Source organism: Trichechus manatus, unplaced genomic scaffold, assembly GCF_000243295.1.
Source record: "Trichechus manatus latirostris isolate Lorelei unplaced genomic scaffold, TriManLat1.0 scaffold00167, whole genome shotgun sequence".
NCBI lineage: Eukaryota > Metazoa > Chordata > Mammalia > Sirenia > Trichechidae > Trichechus > Trichechus manatus.
In genome coordinates, this window is record NW_004444103.1 from 1,976,308 (window position 1) to 2,000,568 (window position 24,261).

Consider the following 24,261-nt stretch of genomic DNA (forward strand, 5'->3'; position numbering starts at 1 on the left):
CATTTTCACAATGTTGAGTCTGCCTATCCATGAGCATGGTATGTTTTTCCACTTATGTAGATCCCTTTGGGTTTCACACAGTAGTGTTTTATAATTTTCTTTGTAAAGGTCTTTTACATGGGATTATATTTTGTTCACTCTATCACCATGGCCTATCACTGCACCTGGCACTTACATATTTGTTGAATAAATGAATGGATGAATAGTGATAAATATCTTTTTCATAAAGCAGCTATGATGTGTTAATCTGGAAAAACTGGATGGTTTGCCTCAATCATGCAAAATGATGAGAAATAAGTGCTGAAAACTTTCATCCTAAATTACTCTGATAAAAGATTTAAGTTCTGATATTCACCCAGAATTCATTATTTCAATTTAGCATGCATGATTTTATTGGGGAACTTCAAACTTTCTAGTGCCAACACTAGATTTGAATTGTTGGGCAACCCTGGGGAGAGGCGTTTTTGTGAGCTGCTCTGTGCAATAAGTCCCAGATTCACTGTGCTTGGCTCTCACTGCGACTCCCAGGAAGACTATTTAAGGTAGAGGAGCACTCATATAAGGTCGAGGAGAATCAGAGCACAGCAAAAAATGGGCAGGTGATCAGGCAGGGGTGATGCCTTACTTGGTACACACAGGCTTTATACATCCAACCCTGGGGAGGTTTTGAGGATGTTAATCACAGAAGCTGTGTTGTTCTGGGAAAGAGCTGCGTAGGACCGAGGCTGCTGAGGCTTTAGCTGGTTTGAGCGTCTTTTTGAGTTTACCCTGGGAGAATAAAGTCATTCCCTAAGGGGCAGAGGACCACGTTGAAGAGGGAGGACACCAAGGAAGCTATGAAAGCCACCCCTGGGAGGATCACCGCCTAAGCAAGGGTAAGCTGCCATTGTTAGACTGGCTACTCTTGCCCTCTCTGCCACTAGGAGCTCATGGCTTGAGTGGTTTCTGCTGGTTGCCCAAGAGAGTCCTTGGACCCATGGAAACGAATGCACCTGGTAGTGTTGGCAGTTCTCAAATCCAGGGTTCTAGGATCATTACAGCTCTAAGCACTGTTAGAAAATTCATGTGGGGTAAGTGTTCCCTGATAGAACTGGCACTTGCGTAGTCTGTTCGTTGCTCTTTACGCTAACAATGCCATCACCTTCTTTTTCCTTTCTTCCTTTGCATCCTCATTGGTTTCTTCTTTGCTTTCTTCACTCCTTTTCCTTTCCTTTTCCCATCAGTGTCAACCTGAAGCCTGGCTTGCTCCTCCTGTGTGAGAGATTAGCATGTACACACTTTTATGATAGGATGTCTCTTGTTAATTAGGACATTTAATATTTCACCCAGTGTGCTTGTTTGAGAAGTTTTCAGTGAGTGTTCATTAAGGAGTGGTTATATGTGTGTGTGCATAGATATATATGGTGTGTATGTATGTGTGTGTATATATACATATATATATGCATACATACATATATATGTATGTATACACACATATACTTGAGGGGTACCTTAGCTCCCTAGGACTGCCATAACAAAATACTACAAATTGGGTGACTTTAAAGAACAGAAATTTAGTTTCTTGCAGTTCTAGAAGATGAAAGTCCTAATTCAAGGCATTGGCAGGGCCATGCTCTCTCTGTCTGCTCTAGGGGAACGTCCTTCCTTGTCTCTGCCATCATCTGATAGCCCCTGATGTCTTTTGGCGTTCCTTGGCTTGGAGATCTATATTCATATGATGCCTGTCTTCCCCCCACTGTATGTGACCCTGTCCTCTTGTCTGTCCTCTCCTTTAATAGGATGCCACTTAAAGGGATTAGGATTAGGACCTACCCTACTTTGGTCAGATGTAACATTATATCTTCAAAGAAAGACCCTGTTTCCCCAAACAAGTTTACATTCACAGATTCAGGAGTTAGGACTTCAAGATATCTTTTTTGCGGTTGGGGAGGGGGGGGCAATTCAATCCATAACAAAGGGGAAGGGTCAAGTCAGTGCACTTCGGAACTGTCACTGTTGAGTGCTTACTAGTCAGTGAACTAAGTGCTTTCCATTGCTGTTTCTTATATGTCAGAGCAAAACAGCAGTTTTAATCCTTGTCTTTGGAGTGTTGTAAACAGGTCAATAAACCACTGTCAACTCTGGGTCTAATAACCAAGACCTGGAAATAACACTGCTATGTTGAATATTAGGTATTATTCATTGTAGTCATTTTTACCTATTCTGTTGGCTATACATATTCTTTTTCTACTTAGTGATGCAAATATGTATTGCCACAGTGACATGGGAGTATAATGTGAATTATTTTGCCCCTAATACGAGTGTCGTAATGGGTTTCCTTTTTTCCTTCTTTGTATATGATTTTGCATTCTCTGGTAATGAAATTTTTACCCTCTGCCCTTTCTCTGCTCTGTGGGACTTGATGTTCCTATAGAAACTAAGACTTCTTTTTTTATTTTTACTGGCATAAATTATGTTTAATGTTTACTAGAGTGAAAACTGTTCTAAAGCACCTTACCACTGATTGAGTGATGCTCTAGTTGGTATTATCTACTCTATGTATGCAGCACATTTTTATTCCAAGACACCCTACACTGACAGTCTCATGTATCTTGCTATAGAATTATTATAATGCCATTGTCCCATAGAAAGAGTCAATCATTATTTGCAGTAATGTTACCACTTAAGAGGATTTAGCGATCCAGGGATCTGGCTTTTCTGAAAAGGGATTTAAGTGTAGTGTGCATTTAGTGGGTTTTCCCCTTCTACACTCACTGGTTTTTGAAGCAGCAGGCAGGATTGATGTGAGAAAAAGGATGAGAGTTTGGGGAACCATGGCAGTACAAAGAGGAAGTCTGCACACACCAGTTCTTTGAAGTAGTCATTTAGAGTTGTGACTTCATGCTCCAGTCCTTCATTTACTGTGAGCACCTGTTTTGTTTTTCTTTAAATGAATCTATTTCTTTGCCTTCATATTTACTGCATTTTCCTTTAATGTTTAGTGCTTAGTGATGAAAAATAAGGATTATTGGTTATTGCAGTTACCAGCACAGAAATACCTTAAAATACATACCTAGTTTTCTAAAAGGCAAAGACTTTTTAAAATGCACTTTCACTTTGCAGCAAGAGATGAGCTACTTCCTACTCACAGGTGTTAGTGTTGCTTCACCAGCTTTCCACAAAAACCTCCCCTTTTCCCTGCTATACCACTGCTGATAACACCTCTTACACAATTAATAGTGTTATATTTGCTAGACCCTCAAGATACTATGTTTTTTGATGATTTCTGCTGCTGACATGAATTTGATTCATTGTTTATGACTAGGGATACCGTGGATTTCCAAAGTTCTCTGCACCCATAACCATCTCCATTTCAGCATCATACAGTTGTTGCCACACATCAAGTTCTGTCCTGTTTGAAAGTGGTCCCAATTTCCAGCATCGTTCTCAGAATCCCTCTCTGAACTCACTTGATGTCTTGTCTCCACTGCTTCCTCAGGATTGCTCTTCATTCTCATTCCAAACAGTTTCCCTTAACCACCTGTTTCATCCCAGCACATCTCTTCTAGTTTCAGCCTAGAGCCAATTGTTAGCTATTTTAGTCTTACTCTGCCAAATGCTACTGAGTCCCGTGCCTCCTAGACTTTCTCCAGTTCCTTTTGTCTGCCCAGAATCTTCGCCACTGCCTGCTTTTAACATTTCCATTCCAGAACAGCCGCTTATTACTCAATTTCTAAAACATGATGACCTGGGTATTGAAAATGATTATTGTCCAATTTTACCCAGACCTTTACTTCTATTTAAAAATCCTTTTTTGATTTCTTAACACCCTTTATATTCCCCATAAAGCAACGATTCTCAACCTTGGCTTCACATCAGAATTACCTGGGAAAGTTTTCAAAAGCTCAATGTTCAAGCTGCATCCAAGACCCCACAGTGGGACCTAGGCATCAGTATTTTGGGAGACCAGAGTTTATTAGTGGTTACCAGGGGTGAACAGAAAGGAGGGGAAAAGGGGGACTCACTCCTTCACTGCTTCGGAGATGCTGACCTTCTGTTAGGGGTAATGGGAAACTTTGGAAACGGATGATGGTAATAATTGAACAACATGATAAACGTGACTCATGTCACTCAATTATACATTTGAAGAATGCTGAAATGGCAAAAGATTTGTTACATATATATTCACCACAATTAAAAAAAAAAGGAGTTGGCTGGGTGATCCCAATGTGCAGACAAGGCTGAGAACCACTGCCATGGAGGCTGTACCAGAGAGCCCTTACATTACTGGCAGTCCTCGGGTGGCAAACGAGATCCATTCCTAAGTGTGTCTTCAAGTTGAATTTGTAGGTAAGTCATAACAGGTGCATACGATTCTTATTTAGACTGACTTTAGTGTAAGAAAAGGCTTGAAGCCTTTTCAATGATTTAAAAGCTGCATGTGCAGCAAGTGAAGGTGATTCTGATGAAGCATTTGTTGAGAGTACGGATTGGTTTAATCGTTTCAAGGTGAGGGCAAATTTACATAACATTAAAGGACAAGTAAAACTTGTCTGTAACGCGGATGTTTGTAATCAAGTTCTGAATTTCATCCTCTGCTGCTTTCAGTTTAATTTGTTTTCATTTTATTTAAAATATTTAGGTCATAATCACTCTGCTCTCTCACACTTGTTAAATCATCACACTGCCTCAGTTTATCTTTAACAATTTGCTCTTTTCTTCAGTTGAAGGAAGGTGTGTACCTTCTCCTTTCCAGGGCTTTCCAGTCCCTCATCCTGTTCTTCATTCTTGGTATGCTCCGGGACCTTGTTCTGTCACAACCCATTTGTAGGCATTTCTAGATTGAGAAGAGTAGCAAAACCACTGTTTGCAAGACACTATCTGATTGAGGGAAATAAGAGAATGATCTACAGCAGCTTATGTTCCTCTAGTCAGGGTGATGAGACATGTATACAGATTCCTCCAGTGCAAGGTAGAAGGAGTTAAGTTTCTTGGAGAGGATTTCATAGTCTTCTGGAACTATGAAGGAATGGATTTCAGCTGGAGAAAATGAAGATTTAAAGAAAGAAGAAGGGCATTCCAGTGGAGGGAACCGTGTGAACAGAAGTTTTTTATTAAGATGCTTTGAGCTTCATGTGGAATTTTGGTTAAGAAACTTGAAAATGAAGACAGGGAACTCAGTAAATTGAAGTTCACGTGACTCAGTCTATATTTATTAGGTGCTATATTAAAAATGAGTTGCCTTCAAGTTGATTCCGACTCATGGTGACCCCATGTGTGTCAGAGTAGAACTGTGCTCTGTAGAATTTTCAATGGCTGGTTTTTCGGAAGTAGATCACCAGACCTTTCTTCTGAGGCACCTCTGTGTCAACTCAGGTCCCTGGGTGGTAAAAACAGTTAATGTGCTTGGCTGCTAACTGAAGTTGGTGGTATGAGTTGACCTGAGTGAAACTGGCAAATGTGATGGGAGTGGTAGGGATGGTAGTGATAATAATAACTATAATATGCCAGGGAGCTGTTATATGCACTTAACAGGTATAATCTCATTTAATCCTAGTAATAACTCTGTGAAGTAGATACTGTTAGTATCCTGTTAATATCCCCAGGTTGTATGTAGATGAGGAAACCAAGACCCAGAGAGTCTAAGTAACTCGCCCAGAGTTAATCAGCCAGTGTGCGCAGAGCCGGGATTTGAACTTACTCTGATTCACAGCTCATGGTCTTAACCCTATACTTACACTAGCCTGATAACACTGGTTTTTAAGTAAAGGAGAAAGTATTAAGATTAGTCTAATTTTGAGCATTTGAATTATTGGACACTAGAGGGAATATCCCAGCTAACAGCATTAAAAGTAGAAGCGGAGGGTGGTTGAAGTGATACCTCATGAGATCTCACTGTAATCAGGAAAGGTGAAGGAGGGTACATGTCATGGATTGAATTGTGTCCCCCAAAAATATGTGTATCAATTTAGCTAGGCTGTGATTCCCAGTATTGTGTGATTGTCCACCCATTTTGTCATCTGATGTGATTTTTCTGTGTGTTGTAAATCCTATCACTATGATGTTAATGAGATGTATTATCGGCAGTTATTTTGATGAGATATACAAGATTAAATTGTGTCTTAAGCCAATCACTCTTGAGATATAAAAGAGAGAAGCAAGCAGAGAGACGGGGGGCCTCATACCACCAAGAAAGCAGCACTAGGAGCAGAACGTGTCCTTTGGACCCAGGGTCCCTGTGCTGAGAAGCTCCTAGACCAGGAGAAGATTGATGACAAGAACCTTCCTCCAGAGCCGACAGAGAGAGAAAGCCTTCTCCTGGAGCTGGCACCTTGAATTTAGACTTCTAGCCTCCTAGATTGTGAGAGAATAACCTTCTGTTTGTTAAAGCCATCCCCTAGTGGTAGCTGTTTTGTGTAACACTGGGTTGATTCGTCAGAGGGGTTTTGATATAGGGCTGTCATTGCCTTCTTCCTGAAGTCTGAAAAGGGCAAAACATAATTTCTATAATGCCCCTAGTAATTAGTCTCAATCATTTTTAAACATTCAAGCACAAGAAGCACAGTTGCCTACTGAAAAAAAGAACACATGCTTTTACACCAGATAACCTCCATTTGTATCCTGTCCCCAGGACAACCCATCTATATGTCAGAGCGGTGGTTCTTAAAGCGTGGTCCTCAGCATCACTTGGGAACTGGTTAGAAATGCAAATTCTCAGGCCGCATTACAGACCTACTGAGTCAGAAACTCTGGGGGCCCAGTGTCTCTTTTAATGAGTCCCCCAAGTGACTGACTAATGCACACTCAAGTTTAAGAAATTCTGTTGTCTTAGAGAATCAGTTCATTTAGCCAGGGATGCTTCAGACAGTTGTAATCAGTAATGGTATAAATGAAAGGTAATTATAAATCTTACAGCACTACACAAATAATAATTGGTATTATTAAGCTAAGAGATACATTTTTGGCATTGCCATGGTTTGAATTATGTCCCTCAAAAAGTGTGTGTATCAATTTGGTTGGACCATGATTCCCAGAATTGTATGGTTGTCCTCCATTTTGTGACTGTAATTTTATGTTAAAGAGGATTAGGGTAGGATTGTAACACCACCCTTAGCCAGATCACATCCCTGATCCAATGTAAAGGGAGTTTCCCTAGGATGTGGCCTGCACCACCTTTTACCTTACAAGAGATAAAAGGAAAGGGAAACAAGCAGAGAATGGGGGACCTCATACCATCAAGAAAGCAGTGCTGGGAGCAGAGTGCATCCTTTGGACCGAGGTCCCTGCCCAGAGAAGCTCCTAGTCCGGGGGAACATTGATGAGAAGGCTGACAGAGAGAGAAAACCTTCCCCTGGAGCTGATGCCCTGAATTTGGACTTGTAGCCTACTGGACTGAGAGAGAATAAATTTCTCCTTATTAAAACCATTCACTTGTGGTATTTCTGTTAGAGCAGCACTAGATGACTAAGATAGAATTTGATACTGAGAGAGGGGTGCTGCTTTAACAGATACCTAAGATGTGAAAGCGGTTTTGAAAGTGTGAATGGTTAGAACAGTGGCAGTCGCAAAGGGCCAGCAGCAGCAGAGAACCTGCAACAGCAGAGAAGTGACAGTGGCAGAGAACCTGCAGTGACAGAGGAGCAGCAGTGGCAGAGAACCGACAGACCAGTGTGAGGCGGCGCTTGAGCTGACCCACAGAGCGAGAGAGCTGAGTGTCTGTGCGCAGGAGGCTTCCTGGCAGAGTGGGTTGCCTCTGGGTGCTTACCAGTGGAGCTACAGAGCTTTGGAACACTTGTCTCAGCTGGGCAGATGCGGGGTGTGAGACCCCAGGAGCCAAGAGGCTAAGAGACCAGGAAACAAGCTGAAGAGACAAGGGACACAAGAAGCTGAGCTGCCTCGGTCTCAAAAGGTATGGCCATGACCTCAGGGGTTTCAAAGGGTGGAGCCATGGCCTCTGGTGTTTCTAAGGGTGGAGTTGTCACTCCAATAGACTAGGAGAATGGTGCGCCTAAAGCCAAGGGAGCGGAGTTGCCATCCTAGTGGGCGTGGAAGGCGGAGCTGAAGTCCAGGGCTGAGGGGCCTCCACTCAGAATCCGGAGACTGTAGCCAATACCTAGAGTCTGGAGAGCAGGGCCATTGTGTAATTGTTTCAGAGAACAGAGGATTATTTTCAAAGCCTCGAGGGCTAATGTAATGTGTTCTGCTGACCTGCTTGGTACCTGTTACCCCTTCTTTTCCTCTGATTTCTCCTATTTGTAATGGAAATGTCTAGCTTGTGCCCATTCTGCCATTGTACCTTTGGAAGCAGATAGATAACTTATATTCTAGATTTCACAGATGAAGAGGAATTTTTGAATTTTGAACTTTGAGTTAAGACTCTTGCTATGATATGATGAGATGAATATGTTTTGCATGTTGCAAGGATGTGATTTTTGGGGGGCCAAAGGGTGGAATGTCATGGTTTGAATTATGTCCCTCAAAAAATATGTGTATCAATTTGGCTGGGCCATGATTCCCAGAATTGTGTGGTTGGCCTCCATTTTGTGATTGTGATTTTACGTTAAAGAGGAGTAGGGTGGGATTGTAACACCACCCTTAGCCAGGTCACATACTGGATCCAATTATAAAGGGAGTTTCTCTAGGGTGTGGCCTGCACCACCTTTTACCTTACAACAGATAAAAGGAAAGGGAAGCAAGCAGAGAATGGGGGACCTCATACCATCAAAAAAGCAGTGCTGGGAGCAGAGCGTGTCCTTTGGACTGAGGTCCCTGCGCAGAGAAGCTCCTATTCCAGGGGAACATTGATGAGAAGGCCGACAGAGAGAGAAAACCTTCCCCTGGAGCTGATGCCCTGAATTTGGACCTGTAGCCTACTGGACTGTGAGAGAATAAATTTCTCTTTGTTAAAGCCATCCACTTGTGGTATTCCTGTCAGGGTAGCGCTAGATGACTAAGGCATATTTCACTTGACTTACGCATGCCTTGTACGTACAGATTTTAAGCAGACTGAAAGAGGTTAGTTTTTTCATTCCACCTATTCACTGGAGCTCTGATAGGATCTTAGCATGCTGAAAAATTGGGCCAAAGATGAAATTCGGAAGGGAATCATGTAAATTTCTAGGCTTGGATCCATTAAACCAGCCTCATAAATACTGAATGGGGAAACTCAGTTTTAACTCTGTAAAAAGGTAGCTGAAAATAAGTGCAGGGTGAACCATTGAGCATGTAAGTGGGCCATCTGAAGGTGAATGGCATCATCTGCATTAATAGCAACATTGCTTTTGTAACGAGAATTAATTGCTGTCCTCTTCTCCTTGATGCTGAGGTGTTATCCAGAAAGTAGTTACCCTCATTGATTGGTTCATACATTCATTCAACAAATATTGATTGCCCTGAAAATACAGTGGTGAATCATACAAAATTCCTGGCCCTCATGAGCCTTACTTTCTAGTGGGAGAAAAGATGATAATCAAGATAAATATATAGTTGGTTAAATAGTGTTAAATGCAATGGAGAAAAATAAAGCAGAACACAGGATAAGGAGCTGCAGGAGGGAGAGGTGCCATTTTAAATAGGGGAGACTTCACCAAGAAGAGAAATAGTTGGGCAAAGATCTAAAGGTGCTGAGGGGCTGAGCTCTGCCTAGTTTAGAACCTATACAAAAAAAGCAGAGTGTGTGCAAAGGAGAGCTGCCAGAAAAGAAAGGGGATTTTGGTATCCGAGGAATGTTTAACCTGGAAGATGGAAGATAGCTTTAGCTGCCATTAGACACTTAAAGAATGGCCTTGGGAAGAACTTAGATTTTCTTTGTTATTCCAGGGCCTAGAACTAGATAAGAGAATGACATTTCAAGGAAATTGTTGCCACCTGAACGCAAACAACTTTCTAGTAGCAGGTCCTGCCCATAGACAAATTATTATAGAGTTTTTCTTTCTTAAGGGAGTTCACTATTGTTTGGATGTCATTTTGATGGTGGTGGCAGTGGTGAGGGAATTCAAGCTTTGGAAGGGTGATTGGATCTATACCTTTGAGGTCCCTTACAATCCTGAAAATTGGATTCTGAGATTTAAAAACAGTAACATTGTTACTCCACACATAGTTGCCATCTGCTGGAAAAGTGGATAACTACACGGTAGAAACAAATTCATTCAACAAATATTTGTTGAAAGCTACTATATGCCAGGGAAATTTAGTCAAGTTTTAGTTTCATTTTTCTGTAACTTAACAGAATGTTTGCTTTTAAGATTGATTTGTTTTCCAGAATTTTTTCCCCCAATTTTCATTTTGGAGCTTTATTTCTCTGCTGTAGGCTGTTGGCTTATCCAGAGTAAATAACCTGCTATCCTTAGGATTCATGTTTTATAAATTTAGGATTTGAGAGGGAAGTACCTCATTCTCTGGTGTCTTGGTAGTATTGTAGGAAATATAATAGCATGGTTTTTTAAAATACCTTTTCTCCCAACTTTTATGTCAACATTGGTACATTGCCCATTTTGAAGAAAACTTTTTGAGACTTACTATCCATGGTGAAGAACCAGTATGTATTGCTTTCCAGTCCATGTGGAATGATAATTTGCAAAATACAAAATCATGTGTTTGATTTACTCTGAAAAAAATAAGTTGGATTGATGGATAGATATGTGATCAAGCAAATAGAGTAAAATGTTAATTGTAGAATTAGGTACTATATATATGTATATATGTGTGTGTGGAGCCTTGGTGGTGCAGTGGTTAAGAGCTCAGCTGCTAACTAAAAGGTTGGCAGTTTGAATCCACCAGCCGCTCCTCAGGAACCACGTAGGGCAGTTCTACTCTGTCGCATAGGATTGCTATGAGTCGGAATTGAATTGACAGCAGTGAGTTTTTATATATGTGTGTGTGTGTGTTCACTCTAAGACTCAGTTTTTCTGTATGTTTGAAAATTTTTATAAGAAAATGTTGGGGAAATAAACGCTTGTGGATGTCATGGTAATGTCAGATCACTTCAAAAATTTCTAAAAGTTTACTCACTGTGTACTTTTCTTGTTGAGGGACAGGAAACAGTTCAGGGACACACTTTGAGTAGCACTGATTAAACAATTTATTTCATATATATTTTCTCATATAATACTCAAAAAATTATATAGAAAAAAAAGATAGTATCCCTATTCTTCCAATGAGGAAAACCGACCCACTGCTGTCAGTTCCAACTCATAGCGACCCCATAGGGTTTCCAAGGCTGTAGATCTTTATAGAAGCAGACTGCCACATCTTTCTCTGTGGAGCTGCTCGTGGTTTCAAACCGCCGCCCTTTCGATTAGCAGTTGATTGCTTTAACCACTGTGCCACCAGGGCTTCTTCCAATGAGGAAACTGACCCAGAAATGTTCAGAGTCTCTCGACTTGAATTCTCTGGTTTTCTGGTTCATCTCCAGTTTTTACTGCATTATTTCCCTGCTGAACTTGGAAGAGCTCAACACATCACATGTGTGCTAAAAATAAAGGAGACTTGATGGGAGTTGAAGGTAGTTAAGAGGAGAGAGTGACGGGGAAGTAGAAGGGAGGGTGAGGTGAACAAAATGGCACAATTTGAGGTGGAATATTGTAAAGCTGCAAGGCATCTTGTTTGCTGTGTATGGTAAAGATAAGTAATCTTAAAGGTTTATTGAACATTAGATAGTAAGAGAGTTCAAAAGAAATACACTAAATTTTTAGATTTTATTTTTATTTCATTTTAGTGAGGGCAAAAACAATCCTTTCTTTGTAAACTAGGCAGGATAAGGTAGCTTAGCTCAGGGACTTTCACACTTTTCAATCACAGCATGAAACGTTGATGGGAATAGGGAAGGGCAAAGGGATTGGCTGGGAGGGGTATATCTTCTTTGATTTTATATACGCATGTATAAGCTTTTTGTTAGAAATTCACATTTACCATGTCACTGCTCCCTTTTCCATTGTGAACACAACAGCGTGATCTTTCTTCACTATCAGGGTCTCAGTCTCAAGTTATACAGTGTTCCCCAGATTGCAAGCCCAGCTTACGTCCAGTGATCCCTTTATAATTGTGGCCCTGGTGAGTGATTTGGTAAATTCTTCAGCTTCAGGCTCTGTAGTTACAGAGTTAAGGAGAATTTGCAGTTGTTTTAGGGAGATTAAGCTAACTAGTGAGTCTGAACATACCTGTAAGGGAAGGTTAAAGATCTACTATTAGCTGATCTCAGAAGAAAAATGCTTCAGAACAACTTGATTATATTGATAAGATAATGGGAACATCATATATATATATATATATACACACATTTTTTTCAAAACAATATATTTGCATTTTTCAAATCACATTTATGTTCATTTGGGTATAGACTCATCTCAATTCTTACCACAGACAAAGCAAGAACACTCTGGCAGTTAGGGGCTTTTGCTTTGCACTAAGGGGTTTGTATTTGATATAAGGGATTTAGATTAGTTATAAGGAAGGGTCTTTCCTGCTTCCTGGGTTACAGAAAAAGGTATAGGGGTATCCTTTACTTATATTTATTTTTTTAAATAAAATACATTGTTTACTGTTGGTTTTAACTTGTAATTTCTTCACATTTGACAAGTCAAGCAAGTGGATCAGTTTCCAAACCTTTAAAGTTTTCATGGATCAGTAAAACAAAAAGGCCAAGTACAGCCTTTTTTTTTTCTTTTTCTTTTTTTGCCAAGAAAGATTATTAACAACTACAACAAGGAAAATAAACCCACTGTTTACCCTGGTGGTGTAGTGGTTAAGAGATACGGCTGCTAACCAAAAGGTCAGCAGTTTGAATCCACCAGGCACTCCTTGGAAACCATATGGGGCAGTTCCTACCCTGTCCTGTAGAGTCCCTGTGAGTTGGAATTGACTTGATGGCAATGGGTTTGGGTTTTTTGGTTTTATTTACTACTACTAACATTGTCTTGAGGGAGCCCTGTTGGCGCCGTGGTTAAGAGCTTGGGTGCTAGCCAAAAGGTTGGCAGTTGGGATCCACCAGCCAGCTGCTCATTGGAAACCCTATGGGGCAGTTCTGCTCTGTCCTATAGGGTCGCTTTGTCTTATAAACGAGGTGACTTGTTACACATATAATTTATAATACAGAAATATTGAATAAATTTAGCTGTGTGAAAACATGCTTTGTTGTCCTTATATTTCTTTTTTACCTTGATTCAGTGAAAAGTTCATCTCACACTGGTCATAAGACCAGCCTTTAGGTTAAATAACTTTCAAAGTCCATGACTAGTCCAAGAACCTACTGTTTGCCTTTAAATTGTGAATATCTAATGCTACCAGACACTACAGAAGCTTGAAGGGTGTAGCTGACAATTCCTTGCTCTCATGAAGCTCATCATTCTAGGCAGGAGAGAGCTACAGATACGCTGGTGCTATGCAGAATTTGCTACACCATGAGGCCAGGTATATTTAGTGCCTTCAGAGATACGGAGAAGTGCTAATGGGACTCAGAATAATGAAATGACATCAAGCTGTGGAGTGCTTCACAAAGGACGTGGAGCCCGTTCTACCTCTCCAGCTCCGTGTAAGGAGCCATAGGTTGATACATCACCAGATTTATCCGCATGATGATGAAGAGAGAGAGCATCTGTGTTTACATCTTGTCTTCTCTACACTCTGGCTCTGTGTCCTTGGGTGTATCTTTACCTCTCTATTCTTCCATTTTTTACCTTTAAAATAAGAATACTTGTGCTGTCATTGTGTGCCATCGAGTTGATTCTGACTCATAGTGACCCTATAAAACAGGGTAGAAGTACCCCATAGGGTTTCCTGTGCTGTAATCTTTATGGAAGCAGATGGCCTGGTCTTTTCTCCCACAGAGTGACTGGTGGGTTCGAACCACCAACCTTTCGGTTAGCAGCCAAGTGCTTAACCATTGTGCCACCAGGACTCCTTAAAATGAAGATGCTAGTGCCCATGTTACGTGGTTGTGAGGGTTAATTGATACGTGTAAAGCCTCTCGAATAAATTTCAGCTGTTTTCAAAATGCAGTTTTTATTGTGTGACTCCCTGACTTAAATGTTTTAAGGGCATTGTATATTCTTGGGATAAAGACCAAACTTTTTTCCAGGGCTTACAAAGCCCCCTTCCTTCTCCTGCCTCCTCCCACTGTACATTTGGTCCCTTTGCTCCAGCGCAAGGGTCTCCTTCAAGCACACCTCTGCTGGCTGTGTTCTCTCCACCCGCTGGGGCTGTTGCCTCCCCTCCTTTGCAGGATGATTCCTCTCAGGCGTCTGCTCTCTGCTCATCCCAGGGAAGCCTCAGTGACCTCCCGACTAGATTCAAAACCTTGTTAAAAACACTCATGACACCAGAAATTCTCAGTCGTGTTTATCGAGCTGCAAGCTGTATTAGTTTGTACAGTTATTTGATTGTTTTCTCCACAGTAAGCTTTGTGAAGGCAGCAAACCTGTGTCATTTGGCTTCCCAGTCTATTCCCAGCACTGAGCGTACCGCACAACTCAAATTTGCCTTGATAACTATTCATTGAATGAATGGATGAGGTAGGGGAGAGGGAACATATGCAGAGTGTTGAGGGCTGAGCAAGTTTTGCCTTTTGTTAGAACAGAAAGTCTGTTGCTGGGAGCGGTGACAGAGGAGGCTGGAAAGGTAGGGTGGATGATGAGACTGGTGCAGTGCCAGCAGGGAATCCATTGACTGGCTTTGAGTGAAGTAACTTGCTAAGAAATACTGGTTTTGAAACAGGAAAACTAGACATTGTTTGCCATTTCATGAGACTTAATTTTTCACTGTTACACAGCTTCATGAATTGATAACACCTGAAAAATTGTTTTAAAAAGCTCTATGACTATTTTTCCAAGGACATCAGAAATTTTGGGAATTATTGAACAATATTTTATTTGGCATTGTTAAGGAGAAACGTGCATCTTTTCTAAGTGGAGCTCTTGAACTTTCTCAACCTTTTCCTGGCTGAGCGCATGCTGGCAGCTCTCCCAGGATCCGTCTCATAGATAGCCACAATGATTTGGCAAGCGCATAATGCTTTTCTTGTCATTATAAAAGCCTTTTTAATCAAAGAAACAATGCATGGTTTCTTCAGATCAACAGCAATATGCAAATAATAAATGCATTTGAAATCTTATTTGTACAGCTGAGCAGACTTACTCCTTTGCATATATAGCTTCTTGGTGTAGTCATCCCATTTCAGTGTTGTTATTAGTTCACGATGACTTTGTTACGATATTCAATGACTTCTTTGGTATATAAACTGAGCAGGTGAGTGGAAAGGGCGGCAGTTGGTGGTAATCAGCTAGAGGACCCATTTGCAGTTAAAACTCCCTGAAATATGGAGAAATGGAACATACATAGCACGTTATTTTCCTGATGTTAGCTTCCTAACTCCCACGATGAATCGGTTATGTGTTCAGTGGCATTTTCACAAAAAGATCACTGACTGTTAATTCCACAGGTATTGGCCAGCACCCAGCAGGGCATATGGCTGCCAGAAGTGAACTTTGGCTGAGTAGGGAGTGGGAGGAGGGGAAGGAACCACAAGAATAAGTGAAACAATGTTGCTTTTGGAATCCAAAGGCCAGGATTTGGTCTCTACTCCCGTAACTGTGTGATGTTGGTTCAGTCTCTTCTCAGCCGAAACCACTTAATCTGTGAAAGAGAGTGATCATCAAGAAGGCCCAGGGTGGTTGTAAAAACCAAGGAGATAACATGAAGAGCTCTGAGCACCGAAACCCTATGCGAGTGTGAGGTCTTATTGTGGGAGAAAATATCTGCTCATCAGTGGGTCTGCTGATATACCAAGTTCCCATGACATCTTCAATGCCAACATAGTCCCAACATAGTTCCCTACAGATAGAGAAGTTAGCTTCACGTCTTCTGTTACCCTGGGTAGTACAAACAGTTAAGATGCTTGGCTGCTAACTGAAAGGTTGGACATTTGAGTCCACCCAGAGGCTCCTCAGAAGAAAGGCCTGGTGATCTACTTCCGAAAAAGCAACCATTGAAACCTCTACGGAACACAGTTCTACTCTGACACACATGGAGTTACCATGAGTTGGAATCAACTCGATGGCTGCTGGCTTGACTGGTTTAATACCTTCTTAACCAACTCATAAAAGATTCAGTTGCAGAGATGTCCATGATCCTCAGGTGGGAGGCATGTAGGTCAAGGTAGGATCATCTTACAGGACCTTCAACATTGCATACTGCTTCTCCTGAACATTCCTACATTTTAGAGAGGAGATTTGGGGCCTCCATTATGTCATTAGTTACCATATGTTATAGAACATTTTCCATCACTGTAGAATATAGAATGTTTGGTGACATTAACTGGCTGGAATGCAAAATGCAAATGGTGTTGGTGTCTATGCCTAATTGTAGATGACTTCCCCCCCCTTCCCCCAGGTTTTTCTGAAGAGTGACCGAGTTGCCAGGATGGTTCAGAGTGGAGGATGTTCTGCTAATGACTTCAGAGAGGTGTTTAAGAAAAATATAGAAAAACGTGTGCGGAGTTTGCCAGAAATTGATGGCTTGAGCAAAGAGACAGTGCTAAGCTCATGGATAGCCAAATATGATGCCATTTACCGGGGTGAAGAGGACTTGTGCAAACAGCCAAATAGAATGGCCCTAAGTGCTGTGTCTGAACTTATTCTGAGCAAGGAACAACTCTATGAAATGTTTCAGCAGATTCTGGGGATTAAAAAACTAGAACACCAGCTCCTTTATAATGCTTGTCAGGTAAGTGGTCTATGATTTTTTTCCCCTTTCTCTGTCTGACTCATAAAGCAAACATGAAGTGTTTAGAAGTCTATGAAGGTGTTGTATTTTGCTTTCTGTAATCGTTTTGCTTGAAATGTTGAGTGAAATTGAATTTTAGTAAATCAAATGATGATGTTTGAAAGAACCTTTGAAAGGATTATTTGGTAGAAGGAGAAGAATATTAGTACTTTTTATCTAGTAGTTAATTGTTCCCATGTACCCTATTTTATGACATCAGATTTGTGCCTCTTGGGTATATATACTATTGGAGCATGCCCTGAATAGTAAAATGAAAATCATCTGATATCTGAAGAAACTTGGCAATTTATAATAAACAGGTATTTCTCAGTGCAAAATAATTTTTCATAAAGATATGATGCTGGTTTTCTGAGTTTTATGAAAGTAACTGGAATTTCAAATTTTGTTCTCTAACCCATCCAGATAGAAATGTATGAAGATGATTATTAAACTATGTAATTTAAAGAGGTGAAGAGTGAATAAGATATTTTTTCTTCAGTTGTTATTCTAGTCATGCATATGAAAAATTGAATAAAATATGTTCTGTATCTTTCATCTTTAGACTTCATGATTTGTCTAATAATGTATTCCTTCTATATTTGCATTTTGTTTGCTTAATTTGGAGGTGTAAATTATTTAACTATGCCTCGATATACAATTTAAATTGACAAAATTCTGGTATTTTAAAATTCATGTGTTCATAAAGAGTTACATTTCTGTAATGTACATACATTTAATCTTTCTACAAATCTACTTAATTTCTAGATTCTATTCATATCATGTACTTTGTATTACTAATTTGTGAATCATTTCAAATAATAAATAAAAAAAAAGGCCAAACCCATGGCTGTCAAATCAATTCCAATTCATGGTGACCCTATAGGACAAAGTAATACCATCCCAGAGGGTTTCCAAGGAGCGGCTGGTGGATTAGAACTGCCAACCTTTTGATTAGCAGATGAATTCTTAACCACTGTGCTACCACGGTTCCAATAAATCAACAGAGTTTATTAATAGTAAAGGAATATTGTACCTTGGCACATGAACAGTTCACACACATACACACTAATTGTCTTCACTGTTATTAAACCAAGTGGTGGTTTGATAATACTGGAGGGGGATTGTACAACCAAAAGTCTTCTCTTTTGGAAGATAAATGCAACTCTTCTTCATATTTTTAATGAAAGAGTAGCTTACTTGTACAGTTCAATGTCAATGAACATAATTTGGTAGTACAATTCAGATTTAGACATTCAGTAGATATTCATTGAGTGCTTATTTCAAGTCAGGAATCTTGTTAGATGTTGGGAATACCAAGCTTAGCAAAATAAAATATCTGTTCTCCATATGTCAAAGTCTCATAAAGAAGATAGACCTCTAAATGAGTAATTACATATGCATTTGGAATTTGTACTAGGTGTACCCGTTGCCATTGAGTTGATTTTGACACGTAGTGACCCTATAGGACACAGTGAAACTGCCTCGTATGGTTTCCAAGGCTGCAAATCTTTATGGAAGTAGACTGCCACATCTTTCTCCCATGGATTGGCTGGTGAATTTGAACCACTGACCTTTTGGTTAGCAGCTGAGTGTTTTAACCACTGTACCACCAGAGCTCCCTGTGTTAGGTGTTACAGGAGCATAAAATGTATTCCCATGTACCTTTGAGTTTATATTTATTAACTCAAGATGTTTCTAAATTAATGCTTTCCTACTTTTTAAGAGCACTCCTAGAGCCATGGTGGGGACCCCCTGATGTCTGTCCTCTTTGACTTGGAATATACTTCTAATTCAAATCTCTAACTATAATAGCAGATTCCTCTATTTCTCCTTTCAGCTTTATCAGTTTTTGCCTCATGTATTTGATGCTCTGTTGTTATGAGCATACATGTTTAGGATTAGTGTGTCTCCTTGTAGAGTTGATCCCTTTATTGTTATGCAGTGTCTCTTTATTCTTTGTCCTGAAGTCTGCTTTGTCTTAAATTAATAGAGCTACTCCAGCCTTCTTTTGATCAGTGTTAGAACAGTGTGTCTTTCTCCATTGCTTTACTTTTTTTTAATTAATTTTTTTATTTTGGCGAGAGTATACACAGCCAAAGATACACTATTTCAACATGTATAAATTAGTGATATTGATTACATTCTTTGAGTTGTGCTACCATTTTTGCTATCCTTTTACAAATTATTTAACCTGAGTCTTTAAAGTGGATTTCTTGTAGATAACGTATAATTGGGTCTTGCTTTTTTTAATCCACTTGACAGTCTCTATATTTTAACAGGTGTGTTTAGACCATTCATATTTAAAGTGGTGATTGATAAAGTTAAATTTTACAATCTATGTAACTTTTATCTATTCCTTGCATTAGTTGTTTGTTTTCCCCCCTTTTTTTCCTTACCTTACCTAGTTTTAATTGCACATTTTATATGATTCCATTTTATATTTGCTTTTAGTGTATCATTTATACGTTTTTGTAAAGCTTACTTAGTGGTTGCTCTAAAGTTTATAATATACATTTTAAAATAATCTAAATACACATCAAATAACACTATACCAATTCTTATGTAGTGTAGTTGGTAAGGGACTAGAGTTATTAGGAAGAGCTTCAGGAAATCAAGCAATAAACAGGAACGTGAAATATTCAAGAAATTCCTTCTGGATAGGACAATGAACCATTAAATATATCTGTGTATATATATTAGACACTTTTTGTGTGCCAAGCTCACAGCATCAGACTTTGTGATTGTTTGTTTTATCACTTTTGGAAATGTATCACCACAAAGCATAGCATCTGTTTCTTCTGGTAGATTGTCAGAATTTATCCTTTTTTTGAAAGTAATTTCAAAAGCTGTGGAAAAGGATTATTGTGTACTCACAAAAAGTTCCCAGTAATATTTAATGCTTTTAGCTGATTATTAAGGTCATAATATCTTAAATCCTCTTTGCTTCAGACTTGAAATAATTAAATGCTTACTTTCACCCTAATCGCCTTAGAGCAGGACCAACTGATTATTATCTTAGTGTCTTAGGCTGGATTCTCTAGAGAAGCAAAACCAGTAAAGCGTATAAGTATATATATATATATATGTATAGAGAGAGAGAGAGAGATTTATATCAAGGAAATGGCTTATGTGGTTGTAGAGGCTGGAACATCCCAAGTCTGTGGGTCACCATAGAGGCTTCTCCTGATTCATGTCATAGCAGGGGCTGTTAAAACCAAGGTTGGTAGGTCAGAGAGCAGGGCTCTTGCTCACAGGCTGTGAAGATCAATGAATCCCAAGATCAGCAGGCAAGAAGGCAGGTAAGCTGCTAGCTCAAGTCCCAAGAACTGGAGGTCAGATGAACAGGAGCCAGCTGCAAGATCTAGCTTGAGCAAAAAGCCCCCAAGCCTTGCCAGAATGTCCACTTATACTTGATGCAGGCCATACTCCCAGGACACTCCCTTTCAACTGATTGACTACTCACAGCAGATCCCATCATGGTGATGATCACATATCAAATCTCAACAGGGAAGTGATCACAACATTACACAACTGCCAAAACACTGATAATCATAGTCTAGCCAAGTTGACATACAGTCTTAACCATCACACTTAGTAAGATCTTACTTGGGTAATGGGTAGCAGCCATTAATTCCAGCTATTCACTGCGAACTGGTAGAAAGGCCTCATTACACATTAAAAAACATTTAAAATCGTGTCATTCTTTAGTTGTGAAGTGTTTTCATGGTTCTCATATGAAGATCTTCAGATGAACATGGCTCTCAAATAGTTCCAAGGCTTTTGATCTCTCTGCATACATGGTACGGTACTAAAATCAATACCAAAAACCAAACCCATTGCCATTGAGTCGATTCTGAATCACAGCCACTCTATAGGACAGAGTAGAAGTGCCCCATCAGGTTTCTAAGGAGTGGCTGGTGGATTCGAACTGCCAACCTTTTGGTTCACAGCCAAGCTTTTAACCACTGTGCCACCAGGGCTCCACTGAGATCAGTAGGGCTTGAAAAATATAGTTTTACTACCTGGTTTATTTTGAGAAGTTAGATGCTATTGGGATTGTTTTTGACCCTGAGATAGAGCCACTGAAAAATACTGTGGTAATAAAAGACAAATCTTCTATGTTTACTTTTGATTATCCCTGTTTCCCCTTTTCTAGTTGGCCAGCTCCCCATTCCACCCTGTATCACTATAGCCCATGAATTGTAAACTTTCAAATTGACAAATCTGAAACTTTTCGACCTTAGGTGTGATGATTAAGATTGTGTATCAACTTGGCTGGGCCATGATTCTCAGTGTTTATATGTGATCTTTCCCATGATGGAATCTGCTGTGAGTGGCCAGTCAGTTGAAGGGGAGTTTCCTTGGGGGTGTGGCCCTCATCTGAATATGGGCAGATGTTTTGGCTTTTTGCTTGCTCTGGATCCTGTATCTTCCTCCTGTTCGTCTGACCTCTGGTTCTTGGGACTTGAGCTGTCAGCTTATCTGCCAATCTTGGGATTCATCGATCTTCACAGCCTGTGACTGGGAGCCCTGCTTTCCAACCTGTGGATCTTGGGTTCACTAGCCCCTGAAGCTACGAGAATCAGGAGAAGCCTTGCTGTCTTGCCTGCCAATCTTGGGATTCATTGATCTTCACAGCCTGTGCGCAAGAGTCCTGCTCTCCAAGCTGCTGATCTTGGGTTCACCAGCCCCTGCGACTTTGTAAATCTGGAGAAGCCTCTATCCTGATCCATGGACGTGGGACATTCCGGCCTCTACAATTGTGTGAGCTGTTTCCTTGATATAAATCTCTCTATATATATTATATGCTTTACTGGTTTTGCTTCTCTAGAGAACACAGCCTAAGACAAAAGGTTAAAAATGTGAGTTTTTTTTTACCCCAAACCTGGTTTCCATTCTACTAATGTCATAGTCCAGCCTACCACTTATATAACCTGTAGCCCCACCTATCTTCTTGACTTCCCAACCCAAACAATTGCCTAATACTGCTACTTCCACCGTAATAATGTCTTATTTACACCCTTAACTATTTCCACAACCATTGCCATAGATGGATACGTCAGTACCTCACACATGGAGCATAGCAGTAGCCTCTTACCTGCTTCCTTCTTCTACTTATTTTTGTTGCTAGATTAATATTATTGAAGCATTATCCTAAGTCTCATCATGACTCTGCTTTGAATAGGAAAAGCAAAAAATAGGATAGTGATTTCCTCTCCATGAACATAATAAAGTCCATGTTCTTGGCTAAGCTTTCAACACCTAAGGTGTTCCCAGTCTGGTCCCCACCTACCTTTCTAATATACCTTGCGATGTAACAATTCTTTATATGCGCTATGTTCCAGGTAAACTGAATCACTCCATTCCTCACTCATGCCCTGTGTTTTCTTGGATTGTAGTTTTTTCTCACACTGTTCTCTTCACATGGAATTCCCACTTCTGTATTCTTCAAGACCCAAGAGAAAGTCTACCTCCCCCACAAAATCTTCCCTGCTCCTTCCCTTATTCATTTTCTTTAATATTGTTGTTGTTAGCTGCTATAGAGTTGGCTTACAAATCAAGTGACCCCGTGAATAATGGAATTAAATACTGCCTGTTCTGTGCCATGCGGATGGTCAGTTGAGGATTAGACCATTGTGATCCGTACGGTTTTTCATTGGCAGATTTTTGGAAATAGATCACCACACCTTTCTTCCCAGTCTGTCTTAGTCTGGATGATCCACTGAAACCTGTTCAGCATCATAGCAACACATAAACGTCCACGGACAGATGGGTGGTGGCTGCACATGAGGTACACTGACCGGGAACTGAACCTGGGTGTCCTGCATGAAAGGCAAGAATTCTACCAGTAAACCATCAATTCCCTCTTTTTTTTTTTTTAATTTTTTTTGTTTTGTTTATTAGTTTAAGTGAAAGTTTACATTTCAAGTTAGTTTCTCATAGAAAAATTTATACATACATTTTTATGTGACCCTAATTGCTCTCCCTATACTATGACAGCACACTCCTGCTTTCCACCGCTGATTTCCCATGTCTGTTTCAACCGGCTCCTAATCCTCTCTGCCTTCTCATCTCACCTCTGGATAGAAGCTGCCCATTTAGTCTCATATATCTACTAGAGCTAAGAAGCACACTCTTCACGAGTATCATTCTATGTCCCACAGTCCAGTCCAATCTTTGTCTGAACAGTTGGCCTTGGGAATTGTTTTAGTTCTGAGTTGACAGAGAGTCTGGGGGTCATGCTTTCTGGGGTTCCTCTAGTCTCAGTCAGACCATTAAGTCTGGTCTTCTTACTAGAATTTGAGTTCTGCACCCCACCATTCTCCTGCTCCATCAGGGACTCTCTGTTGTGTTCCCTGCCAGGGTGGTCATTGGTGGTAGCCAGGCACCATCTAGTTCTTCTCATCAGGCTGATGAAGTCTCTTGTTTATGTCGCCCTTTCTGTCTCTTGGGCTAATACTTTCCTTGTGTCTTTGGTGTTCTTCATTCTCCTTTACTCCAGGTACTTGGGACCAATTGATGCATCTTAAATGGCCACTTGTTAGCTTTTAAGACCTCAGACGCCACTCACCAAAGTAGGATGCTGGACATTTTCTTAATAAACTTTGTTATGCCAGTTGACCTAGATGTCCCCTGAAAGCATGGTCCCCAGACCCCTGCCCCTGGTACTCTGTCCCTCAAAGTGTTTGATTATATTCAGGAAACTTGTTAGCTTTGGTTTAGTCCAGTTGTGCTGACTTCCCCTGTAGTGTGTGCTGTTCTTCCCTTTACCTAAGATAATTCTTGTCTACTATCTAGTTAGTGAATAACCCTCATCCTTCCTCCCCACCCTCGTAACGATCAGAGTGTTTTCTTCTGTGTTTAAACCTTTTCTTGAAATTCTTGTAATAGTGGTCTTATACAATATTTGTCCTTCTGTGACTGACTAAATTCACTCAGCATAATGCCCTCCAGATTCCTCCATGTTTGTTTCACAGCTTCATCATTGTTCTTTATTGTTGCATAGTATTCCATTGTGTGAATATACCATAATTTGTTTATCCATTCATCCGTTGATGGGCAGCTACATTGTTTCCATCATTTTGCTATTGTGAACAGTGCTGTAATGAACAGGGCTGTGTATCAGTCTATTCGTGTGATGGCTCTTATTTCTCTAGGACATATTCCAAGGAGCAGGATTGCTAGATCGTATGGTAGTTCTGTTTCTAGCTTTTTAAGGAAGCAGCAAATCGATTTCCAAAGTGGTTGTACCATTTTACATTCCCACCGACAGTGTATAAGTGTTCCAGTCTCTCCACAACCTCTCCAACATTTATTATTTTGTGTTTTTTGGATTAATGCTAGCCTTGTTGGGATGAGATAATATTTCATTATAGTTTTGACTTGCATTTCTCTAATGGCCAATGATCGTGAGCATTTCTTCATGTGTCTGTTAGCCACCTGAATATCTTCTTTGGTGAAGTGCCTGTTCATATCCTTTGCCCATTTTTTAATTGGGTTATTTGTCTTTTTGTTGTTGAGGTTTTG

The 24,261-nt window shown here is 40.2% G+C and overlaps 1 protein-coding gene across 13 annotated transcripts in view; it reads left to right on the forward strand.

The window, feature by feature from the left end:
* Nucleotides 1-24,261, forward strand: part of CADPS2 (calcium dependent secretion activator 2) — a 573,575-nt gene that overhangs the window by 180,815 nt on the left and 368,499 nt on the right. For all 13 annotated transcript variants that reach the window (XM_004386536.1, XM_004386538.1, XM_012558431.1 and 10 more), the window contains exon 3: nucleotides 16,363-16,695. In XM_004386536.1, the coding sequence (XP_004386593.1) occupies nucleotides 16,363-16,695 (333 nt within the window). The remainder of the gene's footprint in view (nucleotides 1-16,362; nucleotides 16,696-24,261) is intronic.